The 17678-nt window shown below is 34.7% G+C and overlaps 1 protein-coding gene across 1 annotated transcript in view; it reads left to right on the forward strand.

Annotated features, from left to right (window-relative positions):
• Tdrd3 (Tudor domain containing 3) overlaps positions 1 to 17678 on the forward strand; it is a 147081-nt gene that overhangs the window by 97570 nt on the left and 31833 nt on the right. The window contains exons 8-9 of the mRNA XM_090379789.1: positions 51 to 213; positions 11135 to 11251. Of these exons, the coding sequence (XP_090235915.1) occupies positions 51 to 213; positions 11135 to 11251 (280 nt within the window). The remainder of the gene's footprint in view (positions 1 to 50; positions 214 to 11134; positions 11252 to 17678) is intronic.

The raw sequence follows: 17678 nt of genomic DNA on the forward strand, positions 1-17678 counted from the left end.
TTTTGGTAGTGTTATTATTTTTTGATTGATTATTTTTCTATGTTTGTTAGATTCAAGATGGAGATATTGTGCCTGATGGGCAGAATTCCCTCACAGATCAGACAATTTCAGCTAAATCAGATGGTAGTAATTTACCATCAAATTCTCAAGTAACAAATAATGCTTCTGGAGGAAGTAAAAACAACAGACTGCAACAGCACGTTGGAAGAGAGGGTTAGTTTAATATAAATTTAAATTATTGCTTTTGCTTTTTATTTTTCTAATTCTTTTAGGAGCTTTACATTTTTTCATTGTATTTAGTTGATTGCTTCTATTTCAAGCAGAGAAAAATGTGATCACTTTTTTGGTGGAGCCCCCTCCACCACAACATACAAGTGATGATGTTGGACCTCTAATTTACCATTACTGTGATGCTAATCTTAGGGGGGGGGGGTTGCTGAAGTTAACGGGCTAGGCCATATCATAGAGGATTTTCTCGCTGACAGTGGCCTCTCCCTTTTAGTACTCTTTTAGAAGCTCTGCATTCAGTAATTGTTCAAGCTATGGAATAATTTAATTTTGTACATTTTTTTTTTTTTCCTTTTAACAAATAGTATAATTTGTATTTTGTATTGGGGGTGCATTTTGAAATATGCATTTTTGCCATGTTTATCCAATATGAAACAGTCAAATATTTAAATCAGAATTTAAATGCTCATAGATAACATTCAGAGTAAAATAGATATATCCACAAGTTAGCTGCAGATGTCTATCTTTTTCAGTATTATTTTCAAAGAAAAAGTGTTTTGGGGAAACAATGTTAAAAATGACAATGTAATGTTGATATAAACTGGGTAACATTGTTTTACAGATTTGAAACTGGCTGAAACAAATCAAAACTAAAAATTCTTAAATAGTGTTTGAAGGAAATAACATGGATAATAATTTCTTTAAATTGTAACACTGCTCTGCCATGCTCAACAAAGAATTTGTTCATAAATTTAGAGTCAATACATATTCTAAATTGAAATTTATATGATTTGAATGCATAACCTTCAGTGTTGAAACCTACTTTGACTTCTTCTGAGGATGCTGATAAAACTAATTAATTAAGCTTAATTTAACTCTTAACACGTAACAAAATTCAGTTGCTTATGATAGACCTAAAGTCCTTTGCAAAGAATTGTACTTCTTGGACATTCATTATCATCAATTTCTTACCACTGGTCAGTTTAGAATGTGGCTGTGTTCAATATTATGCATAGTAGAGATTGAGATTCCAGGTGGTGGATTGTTGTTTATATTATCAACAGTTGATGGGCTATTGCCTATGTCAGTGGTGAGTTCTTGATTACTTTAAGGCTTGATTGGCTAATATTAAAATGTAAGAACTGTTATAAAGTTATCTGTGACTCCATTCCTTGTTTTGATCCTGGCTGATTTCTTGAGCTCATGAGCAGCTCGGCAACTGATCTGTAGGGGAAAAAATGTTCAGATTGGTCGACCACCTCAGAAATTTGCAAAAATGTCACGGCAAAAGTACAGTATATGTGGATTTTGACAAGTCCATAAGTTGTACAAGCTCAATTTGAAGTACCAAAAAATATCAACCAAAATATTTTAAAGAACAAGAACATATTTTATCCATATAAACTGGAATTATTACAATTTTTGACATTTGTTATTATTGAAAATGAAAAAATATCCGTATGAGGTGTACTGTTTTCTGAGAAGTGAATAAAAAGAACTTAAGACAGTGGCTGAAAGAGAATCCACAGTGGGTCTCTGGAAGCAAAGAAGCTCAGAAATATGGCGCCTCTGTAGCCAGTGGGAAGGAGCAGCAGTGCGTAGCACAAGCTTCTTGATTAGACCGGGGTTCAAGCCAGTCACCACCAAATACGGAGGATGCAGAAAGGTCATGGAATGACCACCACATATCCCGGAGCAATATGGCCTTAGTTGCTAATGCTCCTAAAAACCAAATAACAAACAAACAAACAAGTTCAGAAATTAGCGATATGGTAATTTTCTTACACAATATGAATTTCGTTGGTCTATTCTTTTTTACTACTGCTGTTTATGGAAGTGACTTATCACATGCTTAAAGAAAAGTTAATGCCATTGCTTGATGAACTTGTGGGTAAACTAGAGTAGTTTATGTAAGATATGTTCCCATACATATGGCATTTCAAGTTCATCACAAGCAAGGTTTACAGGATGGTGAATTGGTAGAAAAGGATCAGTGAGAGGGGGTTCTAAGGTTGCCAAATTTAAATCTGAAAGACTGCTTTTTAAGACCAATCAAAGTTGCAGATTTACACTGTAAAAATCGATAATACAATTCTCTCGTATTGAATTGATAAAGGCGTGAATTCACTAATGCAGATGTGTGTTTAGAAGAATTAAAAATAAAATGTTTTTACATCTGCAAACATGTTTTAATACAATAATATAACTACTTAACTACTTAAACAAATTTTCTATTTATGTTCTGAGATGAACAATACAGACTAGAAATATAGGGTGGCCACTGAAAGACTGAAGGGTTTGAAAAAGTCATAACTTGTTCATTTTTAATCTTTTTTTACAGGTTATAGAGCATCCCTTGGAAATTAAAATGTGGCCACTGAAAGACTGACCACCCTTTCAGAATCTTCTGAAACGCTGTTCTGGCGATGCCTAGTTGAGTGGTGCCTCCGTAGTCAGGTGGGAAGGAGCAGCAGTGCGTAGCACACGCTTCTTGTTTAGACCGGGGTTCGAGCCCATCACCACCAAATACGGAGCATGCGGAAAGGTCAGGGAATGACCACCACATATCCCGAAGCAATATGGCCTTAGTTGCTAATGCTCCTAAAAACCAAATAACAAACAAACAAACCTAGTTGAGCAGAGCAACGACGGGTAGAGGCAGATGGATCCTCAAGGACACTCTACTCTGCTGTACAGCTTCACCACTGCGTCAGTGCGCACAGTGCACTTAGGACCTCTTCCCAGAAGATCACCGACTGATCCAGTTCTTTCAAACCGAGCGATTAGGTTCCGAATCATGTTATCGCTAGGAGGACTTTAAAATGTTGCCGGTATTTTCTCTGAGTTTCAATAATTGATCATCCACTGGAATAGAAAAACCCAACGAGTTTTACTCGTTGCTGGACATCATATGTAGCCATTTTAATCTCCAAGGGATGCTCTATAACCTGTAAAAAAAGAAAATAAAAAAGATTAAAAATGAACAAGTTATGACTTTTTTAAATCCTTCAGTCTTTCAGTGGCCACCCTGTACTGTGTTTACACTTATGGCAATTTACAGCTCAAGAATATGGCATGTTGCACTATATTCAAATTGCATATTTGCAATATCATAGTGTTTCAAACATTTAGCATTAGCATTTTTAGCATTAGTAGAGGCATATGATGCAAGAAAGCAAGCTTATGCAGCATTAGCCAAAAAAAAAAAAAAAAAAAACGCTCCCATTTCACCCCTCCATTCGTTCCAAATGCCTGTCCAGCTCAGCCTTAAATTTATTTAGGCTATTAGCTTCCACTACAGGGGATGGAAGCCTGTTCCACCAATCAACTACCTGCTGGCTAAAAGCACATCTATTCTCCAACCATCTTTCCTCAATTTGAAACTGTGCCCCCCCCTCAGGTTCTTAGTCTGATCAAGAGGAAGAATCCCATCAGCATTCAGCTTGCTTAACCCATTCAAGGCCTTATACACCTCAATCAGATCACCGTGCAAGTGCCTACTCTCCAGGCGCTACAATTTGCAGAACTTAAGCGTTTCTTTGTAAGAGCATTCTTTTGTTCCCCTCACCAATCTTGTTGCCCTTCTTTGTACTTGTTCTAGCAACTCTACATCCTAAAATGAGTCCTCGAGATCTGTACACAGTATTCTAGGTGTGGCCTGACCATTGCCTTGTATAATCGAATAATCACCTCCCTGTCCCTGCTAGCAAAATTCCTATATATCATTGACAAGACTCCATGACCTGCCCTGGCAACCCATTTGCACTGCTCAGCAAACTTCATATTTGACTGCACAATTACCCCCAGGTCTTTTTCACTTTTCCACTTCCCAGAGTGTAGTACCACACAGTTGGTATGTTTCTCTTGAGTTATCGCTATCCATATGCAGTACTTTGCATTTCTCTCCCCATCTGCCTAACTTTTCTAGATCTTGTTGCAGTAGCATACCATCATTACTGTCATTATCCACCTGCCAACCTTTATATCATCTGCAAACTTTGACATTAAGCCTGATATTGCCTTCATCAGTATCATATATAAATACAGAAAACAACAATGGGCCCTACACCGAACTCTGAGGAACTCCACTTTAGTCCATGAAGAGCAGTGCTCATTGATTACAACTCTGTGTTCTCCCACTCAAACATCCCTTTATTCATAGCAGTAACTTGCTCTTACTGCCACACTGGTCCAATTTGTACATCAGTCATTTATGTGCAACAGCATCAGAATTCCTCTATAATACATATGTATTCTCCTCATAAAAGAAAAAGCACTTGACTGTAGTGGTAGAATTCAGAATCTTCATGATCAGTTCCGCTAATTTATAAATTTCCTTGACTGCACCACAAAGCTAATTTTCTTGCATGAATTTTACGAGGTGGTGCACTGATTTCTTTGCAAATTCATCAGAAAAAAAGAGCATTTTTAGTTAATTTTTCAAGTGAATGTAGTCAAAAACTGGGCTGTAGAAATTCTTTAATTTTTCTAGAATATCATCAGAAAAGGTTTTTGCATATTGATCATATCTTTTGCTACAAATCAGCTGAAAAAAATTCAAGTTTCGAAAGTGAACAGTATCTTTCTTTCATCTCCAGCCACATGCAGTCAACTATTCTCTGGTAAAATGGCAATTTATGACAATGCTGAATTGGATTTCTCCACACAATAGCTATTCACAACCAATTACTACTAGTGGGTGCTGTTGTCTCAGCATATGCCTTACCACACCTTACTGGCCCTTTTGAAACCACAGGAATCCTGTGGTTTCAAACTAGCTAATAACATGATGGTGCAGCAGGTCAGATTCTTAATATTACCGTGACCTGCTGCACGAATTTGTCTGTTTGAAAGGCATCTGTATTTGGGCCCACATACCCAAGGATCTTAATGCAAATGTGATAAAATGCTTATGCACTAAACTTCTCTCTACGAAAACATGGTACACGGGGTTTAATTTTAGACCACACGAAGCCTTAAGAAAAACTTAGGGGGGTTTTATTAGACATAAATCCAAAAATATAATATCAGTTACATTGCAATTTTGTGGGTGTGTGCTGCATACTTAACACACCCTGAATATATGCCTATGGGTGCTACATACCACTTCAATTTATTTTTAAACTCATCGAACATGAAGAGCACCAGTGAGAACTTTATTGCCACACTTCATATTATATATGAACTAGTGTACTCTATTTTAGGTGCCTCCGTAGCCAGGTGGGCAGGAGCAGCAGTGCGTAGCACATGCTTCTTGATTAGACCGGGGTTAGAGCACCAAATACGGAGGATGTGGAAAGGTCAGGGAATGACCACCGCATATCCCCGGAGCAATATGGCCTTAGTTGCTAATGCTCCTAAAAACCAAATACAACAACAACTCTATTTTATGAATATCAGTACGAATATAGGCAGTTCTCACTTTATGAGTTTTTTTTTTTTATCAAGTATCAACAAAATTGTTTTGTTGATACTTGATAAAAAAATTATTAATGTTCATTGATATGAACATTAATAATTTTGCAATTAATGTTCATTGCAATTAACATTTTTCAATTAATGTTAAACATTCAAAAATACCACATTTCAAACCATGTGTGTAGCTATACAATACTGCAGTGGTTTTTCAACAGGGGTGCCACGTAATTTGGGTTTAAGTTACTTAAACTTATTATTATTTTTTAATTTATGTTTATTTCATTATAAAAAGGTGTGCAGTATCTTTTTAATTTTGTGGTGATCTATAATTGATGTTTATTTAGTACCTCTATGTAAAGACTAAAATTATATATATAATTTGTATTATGAAATGTAATTTTTGTAATAAATATCATATAACATATATATTGAGAAAATTGAGTAGGGGTGCCTCAAAATAAAACCAATTACTTAGGGGTGGTGTTATTAAAAAAAAAGGTTGAAAACCACTGCAATACAGTCTACCCCGCGTTACGATATTAATTTGTTACCATCGTATCGTGAAAATATCGTAATGTGAACCCAATAACACATTGTTTTTTGGTAATTCATTCCACGACCTCGGAAGTTCAAATTTTTGCTATATAACTCCCTAAAAGGTTGTTTTTATAGTGTAAATTGTATTAGTTACCAATTCAAATCATTAAACGCACTACACTTTCATTGTTATCATATGTTATAAGAATCAATTATGAGCGGCTTTGTGATATTTTTCTAAAGCACATTCCATAAAAACAATTTGCACTTTACGTTTTATTGGGTTTTTCTGTTAGTGCAATCAATTATAAATGGGTAGTAAACTCGGTTATTGCATTTGCGAAAATAAGAGTTTACTACCCATTTCTGATAGCTGGAATTGTGTGGGTTTTTATGTTATTATAGTGATGTTTGCCCTTTACTGAAATCTTCAATCGTATAAAAAACAAATTTTCAGAATCTTCTCTTCATTCCTTTTTTTTTTTTTTTTTTTTTAAGCTTCGTAAACTTGTTACCCCAGGCAAACCATATTAGTTGCAATTTGTGCATTCCGTTAAAAAATGCTCATGCTTATGCATGCTATTGAAATATATAAAGGAAATAGAAGATTATCTTGGAAATAAATGCCTCCTGAAGACAACTCCTTGTGCAACAAGCCAACGAGTGCTGAGCCAATAATGAGTAATCAACGAGTGTGCATTTAGTCGATGATGATGATGAAGAATAAACATTCTTTAACATTTGTAAGTCATAAATAATTTCTCTGTTATTATAATTTGCTTGATTTTACAGGCTACGTTTTCATTTCTTTGGATAAATCAATCATTGATTAAACAAATTAATTAGCTAACTAATTTCATTGTTGATAACGTAACCACTATTTTTAATATTGTCTATGGGAAATAAATTCCCGCTTTATGAGTTTTCTCATATTCGTTCCTAGCACATGCTTGTAAAGCGTGTGCTAGGAACGAATTAACTCGTAAAGTCGAGAACTACCTGTATTTTATATATAAATATATTTTTCTTTTGTTTGTGCCAATGCAAATACTATATATATTATGAATATCAATGCAAATAACTGTACAACAGTTTCTACATTCTGGTCTGTTATATATTATAAATATATCATACATGTAGTAGTATATGCAGAGTGCCTATAGCTCAGGTATGTCTTGGAATGATTGTGTATAGATAAATTCTCATAAACAAATGCCCTAAAGTGAACGGTTTCAGAGTTTTTGGTTGTTTGAAGTTCAAGTTGCCACAATAGCGAATAACATGCATAGTTAAGGTAACAGATGCCAGTTGTGCACATCAGCTGTTAGATGCAGTTCTGTTTTGTTTCTGTAACGTATCAACAACAGTGACTGAGTGCAGTGGCTACATTTTCTAGTGAAAAATATGCCAAACAAAATTTGCTGTTTATGGTTTTTTTTTTTGTTGACAGTAATGTGCAATCAGCAGTTGAGGAATATAACAAGTTTCTAGATTGTAGATTACCAGATAAGCAAATACAGTAAACCCCCGCTATTCGCGGTATCTGTATTCGCGGTTTCGCGTATTCGCGATCGCCGATTTAATATAAAATGAAACCTAAAAAAATGTGAATTTTAAAGCGCCGTGAATATTTTCCGCCATAAAAAACATGGGCGTGGCTAAAATTATCTTTCCCGGTCAAAACAGCGCTCAGTGGGTGGGGGGAGAGGGGTGACAAAATCGCGAGCGTGGATGTTTCTCGCTAATCCTTGTTCAGTGTGTTATGCGTTTGTCATGGAAGGTTTCGTCGTTTGCTTTTAATTTATATGCTTATAAATTGAATAAATTTATCAATTTATAAATTGATATGCTTACAGAAATGATAAATCTACCGTTTTGCAGTGTAAAACAGACTTTTTCGAGTGTGTTAACGGAAGAAAGTGACTTTATTGTGGACAAGTTCTTTCTAACCCCTACAAAAATATGGCTACGAATCAAAAGTGAAATGTGAAAATATCAAAGAAGGTGATGACATTAGCGAATAAAATTGAGTTATTAGACAAAATTTCTAATAGTGAAAGTGTCTTCTCAGTGGAAAAACATAAAATCAATGAGTCAACGGTACGATCAATCAAAAAATCGGAAGAAAAAATCCGCCGTAGTGTCCGTGAAAACGCGCTAATTGCTTCAAAAATTTGCTCTGTAACTCGTGATGTTAAATTAGAAAAAATGGAAAAAAGCTTTAAATCTGTGGATAGAAGACCGAACTCAAAATAAAATTCCGTTAAGTTCACTCATCATTCGCGAAAAGACAAAACTCCTTTATCAACACTTTAGCGAAACTGGTGATAGCACTGGCGGGATGTTTTTTTTGCTAGCAAGCAAAGGCGCTGGTTTGAAAGATTTGTTTGAAATTTCTAATAAATATTACATTTAATATTAAATTGTTTCTTATTTTCATTTCGATGTCATATGCTTGCATTTCACTATGTACCGTCTATGTACATAGTCATATTATGAAGGTACATATAATACATACATAGACAAAATTTTAGACTAGTTTTTCTTATATATTTCATACTTTGGAACGGAACTCCTTTATTACTATGGGAGCCATAACTCAGTATTCACGTTTTCGGTATTCGCGGCATTTCTCAGGAACGTAACCCCCGCAAATAGTGGGGGTTTACTGTATATTAGAGAAACTGGTACTGTCCTACAGTGAAATCTTGAAAAGCCATAGTAATGCATTCTAAATACTAACATCTGAAGTGGTACCAATTGAGTTGGTGCTCTCCAGACAACAGCATGGAGAACCATGCAGGATATTTATGCTGCTTGGACCAGATTGTCCAAGCTCTGCAGCCAAATTATTACTTTGCATGTGAAGAATTTTTTGCAGGCTCCTGTGCAACCAGGAACCTCATTAAAATTTTATTTGCTGATAAAGCATTCGATCTCAGTTTGTTCAACTGAGATTGAATAATAAACAGATGAAATACACTTTTGGGAGCTAACGAGAATCTTCATACAACCACCAGAACATTTTTAGACCTATTTCTCAGTGAATGTTTCATGCAGTATTATTAGAAACCTACTTCTCTGGCTGTTGTATTTGAAGATAGCTTGACAGCCAAGCACCACCTATGGTTTTTACAAGACCTAGTTCTAATTGATGATGTTCCTCTACAAATCAGACAGATGTAGCCACGACAAGATTGTACATCTCCTTTTTTTGGTAGGGTGGAAACTGCATTTCTCACTCAACAGTTTTCAGACAATAGTATGAGGAAGGCATAGTTACTTTGCCTGTGAGATCACAACACCTTACACCTTTAGACTTTTTTCACCTCTGGAATCACATGAAATCTCTTGTGTATGCTCTGAAGTCAAAAGATAGGACTGTGCTGAATACTGGATGCTGGTAATCACATCAGAAATGACCAAATCATTGTATGAGGTTATTACTTCAATTATGCTTAGAGCCCAACTCTATAACCAGGGAGAATCATATTAATTAGTTATTCAATAGCCTTGTTTATTAACTTGACCAACTTACATTTTATATTCAGAACTCTGAAATAGTTTACTTTAGGATATATGTTTATATGAACTTTTCTACTTACAGTTACAGTAGGATATCCTGTATCATGAATATCAGTATAAATACTTTGTAGGTTATCCGCAAAATGTCACTGTAGCTGAGTGTGTTGACTAAAGTGTTGGAAATCAGTTGTACATTATTGAATGTAGTTATAAAAGTGTCTTCACTTTTCAGAAAATGCTGGGCATTTCAGGTAAGGTTATCATCTACGATAGCTTATTTACCGGTTTCATTTCTAGTAACGGTAACTAGGTTTAAATCTCCTTAAATCATTACAAAGTTATCTTTCATGATTTTTGATGATTGCACATATTTTCTTTTTTTTTTTTTAATTACTGTTGCATTTTGATTTGTGTAATTTTGTTGAGTCATGTGAGCCTTTACACAAGTTTACAATTCATAGTTTTAGTGCAAAAGCAATATAAACTTAATTTTTTTTATGTTTTGAAAAGCATTGTATTTTAGTGTTGCCTGAAAGAGTCAAGTTAAATGGTATTTATGCTGAATAATATTTGTATTAGTTTTAGTTTTGATTTTGTAGTACAGAGTGGTTTTAAAGGAATGCAGTAGAGATTACAATAAGTTATATTTTAAATATTTTTATAAACATAATTATAATAGGTTCACTTACCCAAATGTAAGCATTAACCTTTTTTTTTCACCCTGTTTGATGAGGCTTGATATAGTGTTTGAACATTCATCATTAAGATTTCTGATTTGATATTGACTATTAATTCTTCTAGTATATGAAGGTTGTTAGTGTATATTGTGCCTTTTAAGTAGTCTGAAAGGTTTAAAAAAAAAAAAAAATGGGGATTGCGGCAGTGGCAAAACTACCATACTGTCAGATCTGCCACTGTGTGGAGGGAGGGCCCCAGGAGCTCTAATTTGATATGGTTGTTAAAGATCGCTTGGGGGCAGTTTTTGGGTAATTTGTCAGGGGATGGGAGCCAGAATTCGTGGTTTCATCACTGGATTGTGGATGTTCAATTATGAATAAGTGTTGTACCTGGGAAAATGTCATGCTGCCTTCATTGTAAACAAAACACTACTGATTAGTGACTGAAAACAAATATATAATAACAATTGTTGGACATCTCGAAATGATCAGTGCTTCTGCTGTAGCAGTCAGAATCAAGTTCCATCAAGTTTTTAAAGAAAAATTAACACTTACAGTTTGGGTTTCTTGAATTTTGAATCACTCTGTAGTTTTGCATTGTAATATGCATAGTTGTGCTCTGACTGGGATGGCCAGATACCATTATATAGTTTGTTCCACATTTTTCATGTGAGCAGTAATCTCTCATATATGTTTTTCTTTATTTTATGTGTGAGATATCAAATACTTGAAATAAATCTTCTTTCTAGATTATAACAGCAGAAGAAAAGTACCAGTCGAGCAACAAGAAGCAGATGTCCAGAACTATCCTTCTAGACCTTCTACTCTTTTTGACTTTTTGCAGCCTCAGTTGTCATCTGCTATAGGTAAGCTTCTAACTGCATTTTTACACTGATTTGTTTTTAGAAACTGTATTCACTGTTATATGATATGCTGGAAATTTTTTTATTTTTTATAAAATACTGACAAATGTTTATCCAAAAATACTAATAAGAAATAACAGCCCTTAATCATAATTTCTTTAAATGCTGCAGTTAAATATTGATCTCTCTCTCTCTCTCTCTCTCTCTCTCTCTCTCTCTCTCTCTCTCTCTCTCTCTCTCTCTCTCTCTCTGGTGCCTCCATAGCCAGGTGGGCAGGAGAAGCAGTGCATCGCACACACTTCTTGATTAGACCGGGATTCGAGCCTGTGCCCACCAAATACGGAGGATGCGGAAAGGTCAGGGAATGACCACCGCATACTCCCGAAGCAATATGGCCTTAGTTGCTAATGCTCCTAAAAAACCAAATAACAAACAAACAAACTCTTTCTCTCTCTCTCTCTCTCTCTCTCTCTCTCTCTCTCTCTCTCTCTCTCTCTCTGTCTTTTTCCTCCTTACAGGAGAAGAAATTTATACTATTTCAAGATGTTATTCTATAATAGTCCACAGAAGCAATAGATTTGGTCCTTGAAGCACATATCTTCTACAGTGGGCGGACAGATGCATTTGTTTTGTGGGAAAACATTTCTAACACTTGTAATTTGGAAGCTGTTGTTTTTGATAACATACTTTAGTTTAAATTAGTAAATTAACGCTATCTATCTTGCCTTGCCTTGTCCAGTGTGTGTCACATGTACTGGACAAGGCATGTACTTGCCTTGTCCAGTACATGTGACCACAAGTAAGGAGCTGTGGGTTTAAATCCATACCATGAAAATGTACTACATCTTGTGAACTGTAGCACCAGAAAATTTTGGTTTCTTTTAATTCAATATTTGTATAGTCACAATGAATATGTAAATCCTTCTGGCCTGAGTTATCTCGAGAATAAACGGAAATTTCTTTATTTTTAGTTACAGTCGGTCCTCGTATAACACGTGTTTACATTACACGAATTCGATCATACACGATTTATAAATAGGGGAACGATATCTTATATAACACGAACCGAATTCGCTTATGCACGATTCGCCTTCGTGTTTACAAGAAATGGCAGTCGAACGCGGAATCACCCCAACTGAACGCAACACGATAGGACTGAAGAAGATTCTGAAAATGTATTTGTGTTTTATATCAGTGAAGGGGAAACACATTTCACCATAATAACGTAAAAACCCACACAATTCCAGCTATCGATAATTTGCAATTAGATCGAGTTTACGACCAGTTTATAACAGATTCCACTAGCAGAAACGCAACTGGAAATTGTTTTTATTGTTTTATGGTAGTAACCCCCAGAAATGTGCTTTAGTAAAATGTGAGGTGTTAATAGTGTATCTCGGCCTTTACGGAGTTGTTTATTCAGTTGCTTCACGTGTGCAGCTTTGTTTATGTATATTAAGGGTGCCTCCTCGTTTTGTAATTGTGCTTTATTCCCTAAAAATGAGTAAAATACTTAAAAGGTGCGAAAATGAAGCGTCCTGGCGAAGACACTGCAGATTCAGAGAGAGAGAAAAAAAGCAATATCGATAAACAGAGGCGGACTGGTCAAAAATTCTTACCCGGGAAAATTTATGGTGGCCTCATACTATGGTTTATGGCCAAAATCACACTGGCCCACTGGGGTTTCCCCGGTAAGGCTTATGGCCAGTCCGCCTCTGTCGATAGAGAAAAAAAATATGAAATTGTGAAACGCTTTGAGCGAAATGAAAGACCATGTGATATTGCACGTGCTACAGACCTAAATGAGGCAACGCCGAAAATTACAAAGAATGCGGAGAAAATAAAAACAACTTTCATAGCAGGAACAACTCAAAGTGTAATTAAAATCCATTAGATTAAGACACAAGAATTGGAAGAGATGAAACGGCTGTCTTTTCTATCTGTTTGGATAGAAAATCAAACAAAAAACAAGTTTGCTTACGATAGAAGCAAAAGCATTAGCAATATTTTATTACATAATAGTCGTAATAAAATACGTAAGCATTTTATTACGACTTACGTATTATAATTTATACTTACATATTATAAAATACATAAGTATTTCATTACGACTATTTTATTTAATATAATAAATTTTTTAGTATTAAAAAATACTAAAAATACTTTATTATAATATAATAAATAATAAAAAAATAAATATTTTTTATTATTTATTATATTATAATAAAAATATTATATTATTTTTTATTACATATTTTAATCGTTATAAAATACGTAAGTATTTTATAACGATTAAAATTACCCAATTATTTATTGTGTTTGGTAATGTTTTGGTTCCAAATGTGTGTTCAATCTTGGGTGGTTGGCACCTAACCCCACTTTTCCCATAGGGCCTGTTGTTTATATTGCACGATTTTGCATTGCACGAGGGTTTCTAGGAACACAACTATCGTGCTATACGAGGACAGACTGTATTTACATACTTAGCAATTAGCAGAATTTAAGCTACCATAAGTAATGCTATGATCATAATAATATATATATATATATAAGTATAAAGAAGTTAACTCCTTGCATATTAAGATCATGGCATTATTTACAGCAGTTGAAATTCTGATGACCATTACATCCGATACATTGGATAAGCTAGCCTTCAGTTTATAAATTTATTTCATAAGACATAATAGCCTTTCCAATATTTTAATACTGAACTTAATAAATTGGTTGGAATTTGTACATTCCTGCCAGACACCACCTTTTTATTGTGGCCTTAACTCTTATTAATCACTTTTTGTAGTTCTTCCTGTGCAGTAAAAGTCCCATTGTATTAAATAGCATAGCATTATAATATTCATTTCTAGGTTAATTTTATATCCTTGACAAAAAAAAAGTGGTGAAACCCATGTTTAGTCTCTAGAGCAAAGTTTCCGGCATCCCCCCTCCCCCCATACTTCTCCTTCAACCCATGCACGGTACTAAGTACTATAGGTTTTGATACCTTTCATGTTTGGGGTTTTCATAAAAAAAAAAAAAAACTTAAGTCTTCTAAAACCTGGCATTTGTTGATGTTCATTGCTTGAAAGCATTCATATATGGTATTAGAAGATGAAATGCACAAGGCCATAATTTCTTATGGGTTTGGTAATTAACTATATAATATGGTATAGATACACCATAGGTTATCCATAAATTTGAACTACGATTGTAGTGTGAAAGGCATTGTTTTAATTGTATCTCATATTGTGGGAGCCTTCACAATGAGATAGCTGGTATCGCACTACTTCAAATAAATAACGCTTCTCTATTAGAGAAGACTACTGTTATTTATTTTCAATGGATACCACTGCCCAGACGATCGTTTCGAAGCTATTTGGCTTCATCATCAGTGAGTGATGATGAAGTGGGCAGGTACCCTGGTAATACAACATGCTATATTTCTACAATATGAGAGATGCCAAATGGTTTATAAATAATAAAGTAGAAGATGAAATGCACACAGCATCTACACCGATATTATATAGTTAATTACCAAACCCATAAGAAATTATGCCTTGTGCATTTCATCTTCTACTACATTATTATTTATACACCATTTGGCACTTCTCATATTGTAGAAATAACTTCACAACTGTGATGGCATTGTTGCATTACCAGGGTTTGGTAATAATGAAGTCAAATAGCTTCGAAATGATCATCTGGGTGGTAGTATCCACTGAAAATAAATAACAGTAGTCTTCTCTACTAGAGAAGCATTATTTATTTGAAGTAGTGCAATACCAGCTATCTCGTTGTGAAGGCACCCACAATATGAGATACAGTTAAAACGATGCCTTTCACACTGCACTTGTAGTTCAAATTTATGGGTAAACTATGGTGTATCTACACCGATATTATATATCTAATGGTATGCATGCCTTCAAGACTGACTACACGTTTAACAAATTGTGTCTGTCACTAATCTGGTTCCTAATGTCTAGTTTTCACTAAATAAAAAGAAAGAAAATGTTTGGCCTCATAGTTTAACTTGGCAGAGGTTAAAATAAAAATTAAAACTTACTAATGTAATTGTAATTTTTGATACCTCCAGACAACATATTTCTCATTTTGTTGCCATATTCAAACAAGTATTTTCTTAGAACAAGTATTCATTTCCAAAAGAAACAGTACAGCTAAAGTTCTTTACTTAAATAATCTCTCAGCTCCTGTGTCTAGATAAGCCAAATAGGTTTTTACATTTATAATTACAGCTAATGAAGTAAAAAAACACTGGTGTGGTCCAGAACTCTTGGTGATTACACCTACACTTGACAGACGTAATATTCTGTGAGTTTTGAAAATCCCTTCAAACCATTCTGTGTTTCTTTGTAGTTTACAAAAGAGTCATGGCTTGGGTGTGATGCTCTTTTGTTAAACTGAATTGTTTCTCTCTGGTTGATTAGATCAGTTATACCGAGAGCTGCTAAAAGAATTCATTTTGCAGCCCCCTGCTCTAATTCCCAGGTCTTTTACATCTGCAGCAAATCACCTATTTACCACTGTTATTAGAATGGTTCTGTTGACCTTGGGTATAATATCTTTAATCCTTTTGCAAGTATGCATGCATGTATATATAAAATAAATGAGTTTGTAGCCATTGTCAATCCACTGCATGATGGAGGCCTCCTGAACATGTCATATTGAGGGAAATGACCATAACCTGCCATGCTGGTCCAGTGCAGGTTGGCAGATTGACTGTATTTAGCAGTCAGGAGCTTGAACCCCAGTCTACTCAGAGTTTGTGCTATTGCACTCCTGCTCCTGACTACTTGACTATGCACATATAAGCCAAATTCAAACAATATCAATTCAAAACAGTGTCAGTGCACTATGAACAAATTACCTCTATATATGCACAGATTCTCTTAACTCTACATAGACTTTAATACCATTTATCAACTGTGTTTACAAGTAATAGCAGCCATATTTATATTTGCAGCAGTTTCAAAAATCAACATATGAGAGCAGAGCTAAGCTCTTTTAACAAGCTTCAAGTTGATGTGAGCTTGCAAGCTGAAATTGTAAATTAACCAAATAATGCATAGAGGATATACTGCAAAAAAAATCAAAAAATTAAAAAATTTACAAAGTTTAGTTTACTTACTTAGTTACTTTTTTTTTTTTTTTTTACAAAATTTTGATTTTAATTTTATTTTTGACAGTAATCAGCTATCAAGTCAGAATGGGGGGGGGGGGACTTAATCCATAGTTTTTCAGTTTTTACAAGTTTCCAAATTCCTCAAAAAATTCATCTTGGTGGCATGCAGTGATCCATAAACCCCCACATAAAAGGGTTGATATCCATAGTTTTTCAGTTTTTACAAGTTTCCAAATTCCTCAAAAAATTCATCTGGGTGGCATGCAGTGATCCATAAATCCCCACATAAAAGGGTTAACTATGGAACATTTTTGAATTTGAGCAGTCTTCGTTCTGTTTCATATATAAAAGAATTTGCAGTTGGTCTCCGTTAGTGCTTTTTTATTCTCTACTGAATTGTTCCTTAACATCTCTTATTTCCTGTTCAATGTAATTTTGAATCTTCAGATCCTTCACTTGTAATTCCATGATCTCATTTTTTTTGCCTTGTAGATCATTGTCAGCCTCTCTTGTTCTGTCATCCTTCAGTCTACTGTCAAATTGAAGTGACTCCATTTCCTTGCAAACTTGGAGTGATGATAAATATTCTGGGGGTCCTTTTTTAAAAATCCCTAATTGCATTTTTTTACTAACACTGTCTACTGCATTTATAGTTGGCACTGTTTTTCTGCCAACTGGCTGTGATAAATTGCATCTATAGGTTCTTCCAAATGCTTGCTGAAATTGAATATATTATAAAATTCTATTAAGGCATTCTTCAGAATAGGATAGGAATTGCTGTCCTTTAGCTCTGGAGAATTGGTGATAATTCCAGAGGACCGCCCTGCTGGTGAATGTTGATTACCATAGTGAAATCATCTGACAACAAAGCTCTTTTTTTTAAAGCCTTCAAACTTCAGCAGTGACCCTGGATTATATGAGATGGATTAATCTTCCTTTTTTTTTTTAATAAAACCTAAAAGTTACCTAATTCAAATGTTCCTAGAATGCTTTAAAACAGTATTGACATTTCCTGTCAGCCAACCAGAATTTTTATTAAGTGCTCTGACTCCTGCATGTGTATCAGTCAATCTATTAAACTCCAATGTTATGCAAGAAACAATAAACTGTCATTCTTAATATAGAGCAGTTTCCCCCAAAAATATATAAAGGCATAAAACATGTTCTTATAACTGTGCAGCTCTTTCTGATGTTGCAGAAAAGAATATTGATAAAACTGATGTTTATTAACTTTAAAACTGTAGTGTAGTGTAGCAAGAAAATGACAAGCACCCCTGTAAAAGAAAAGATTCACCT

The sequence above is a fragment of the Mastigoproctus giganteus genome, chromosome 1, assembly GCF_048544385.1.
Source record: "Mastigoproctus giganteus isolate SK-2022 chromosome 1, ASM4854438v1, whole genome shotgun sequence".
Taxonomy (NCBI): domain Eukaryota; kingdom Metazoa; phylum Arthropoda; class Arachnida; order Uropygi; family Thelyphonidae; genus Mastigoproctus; species Mastigoproctus giganteus.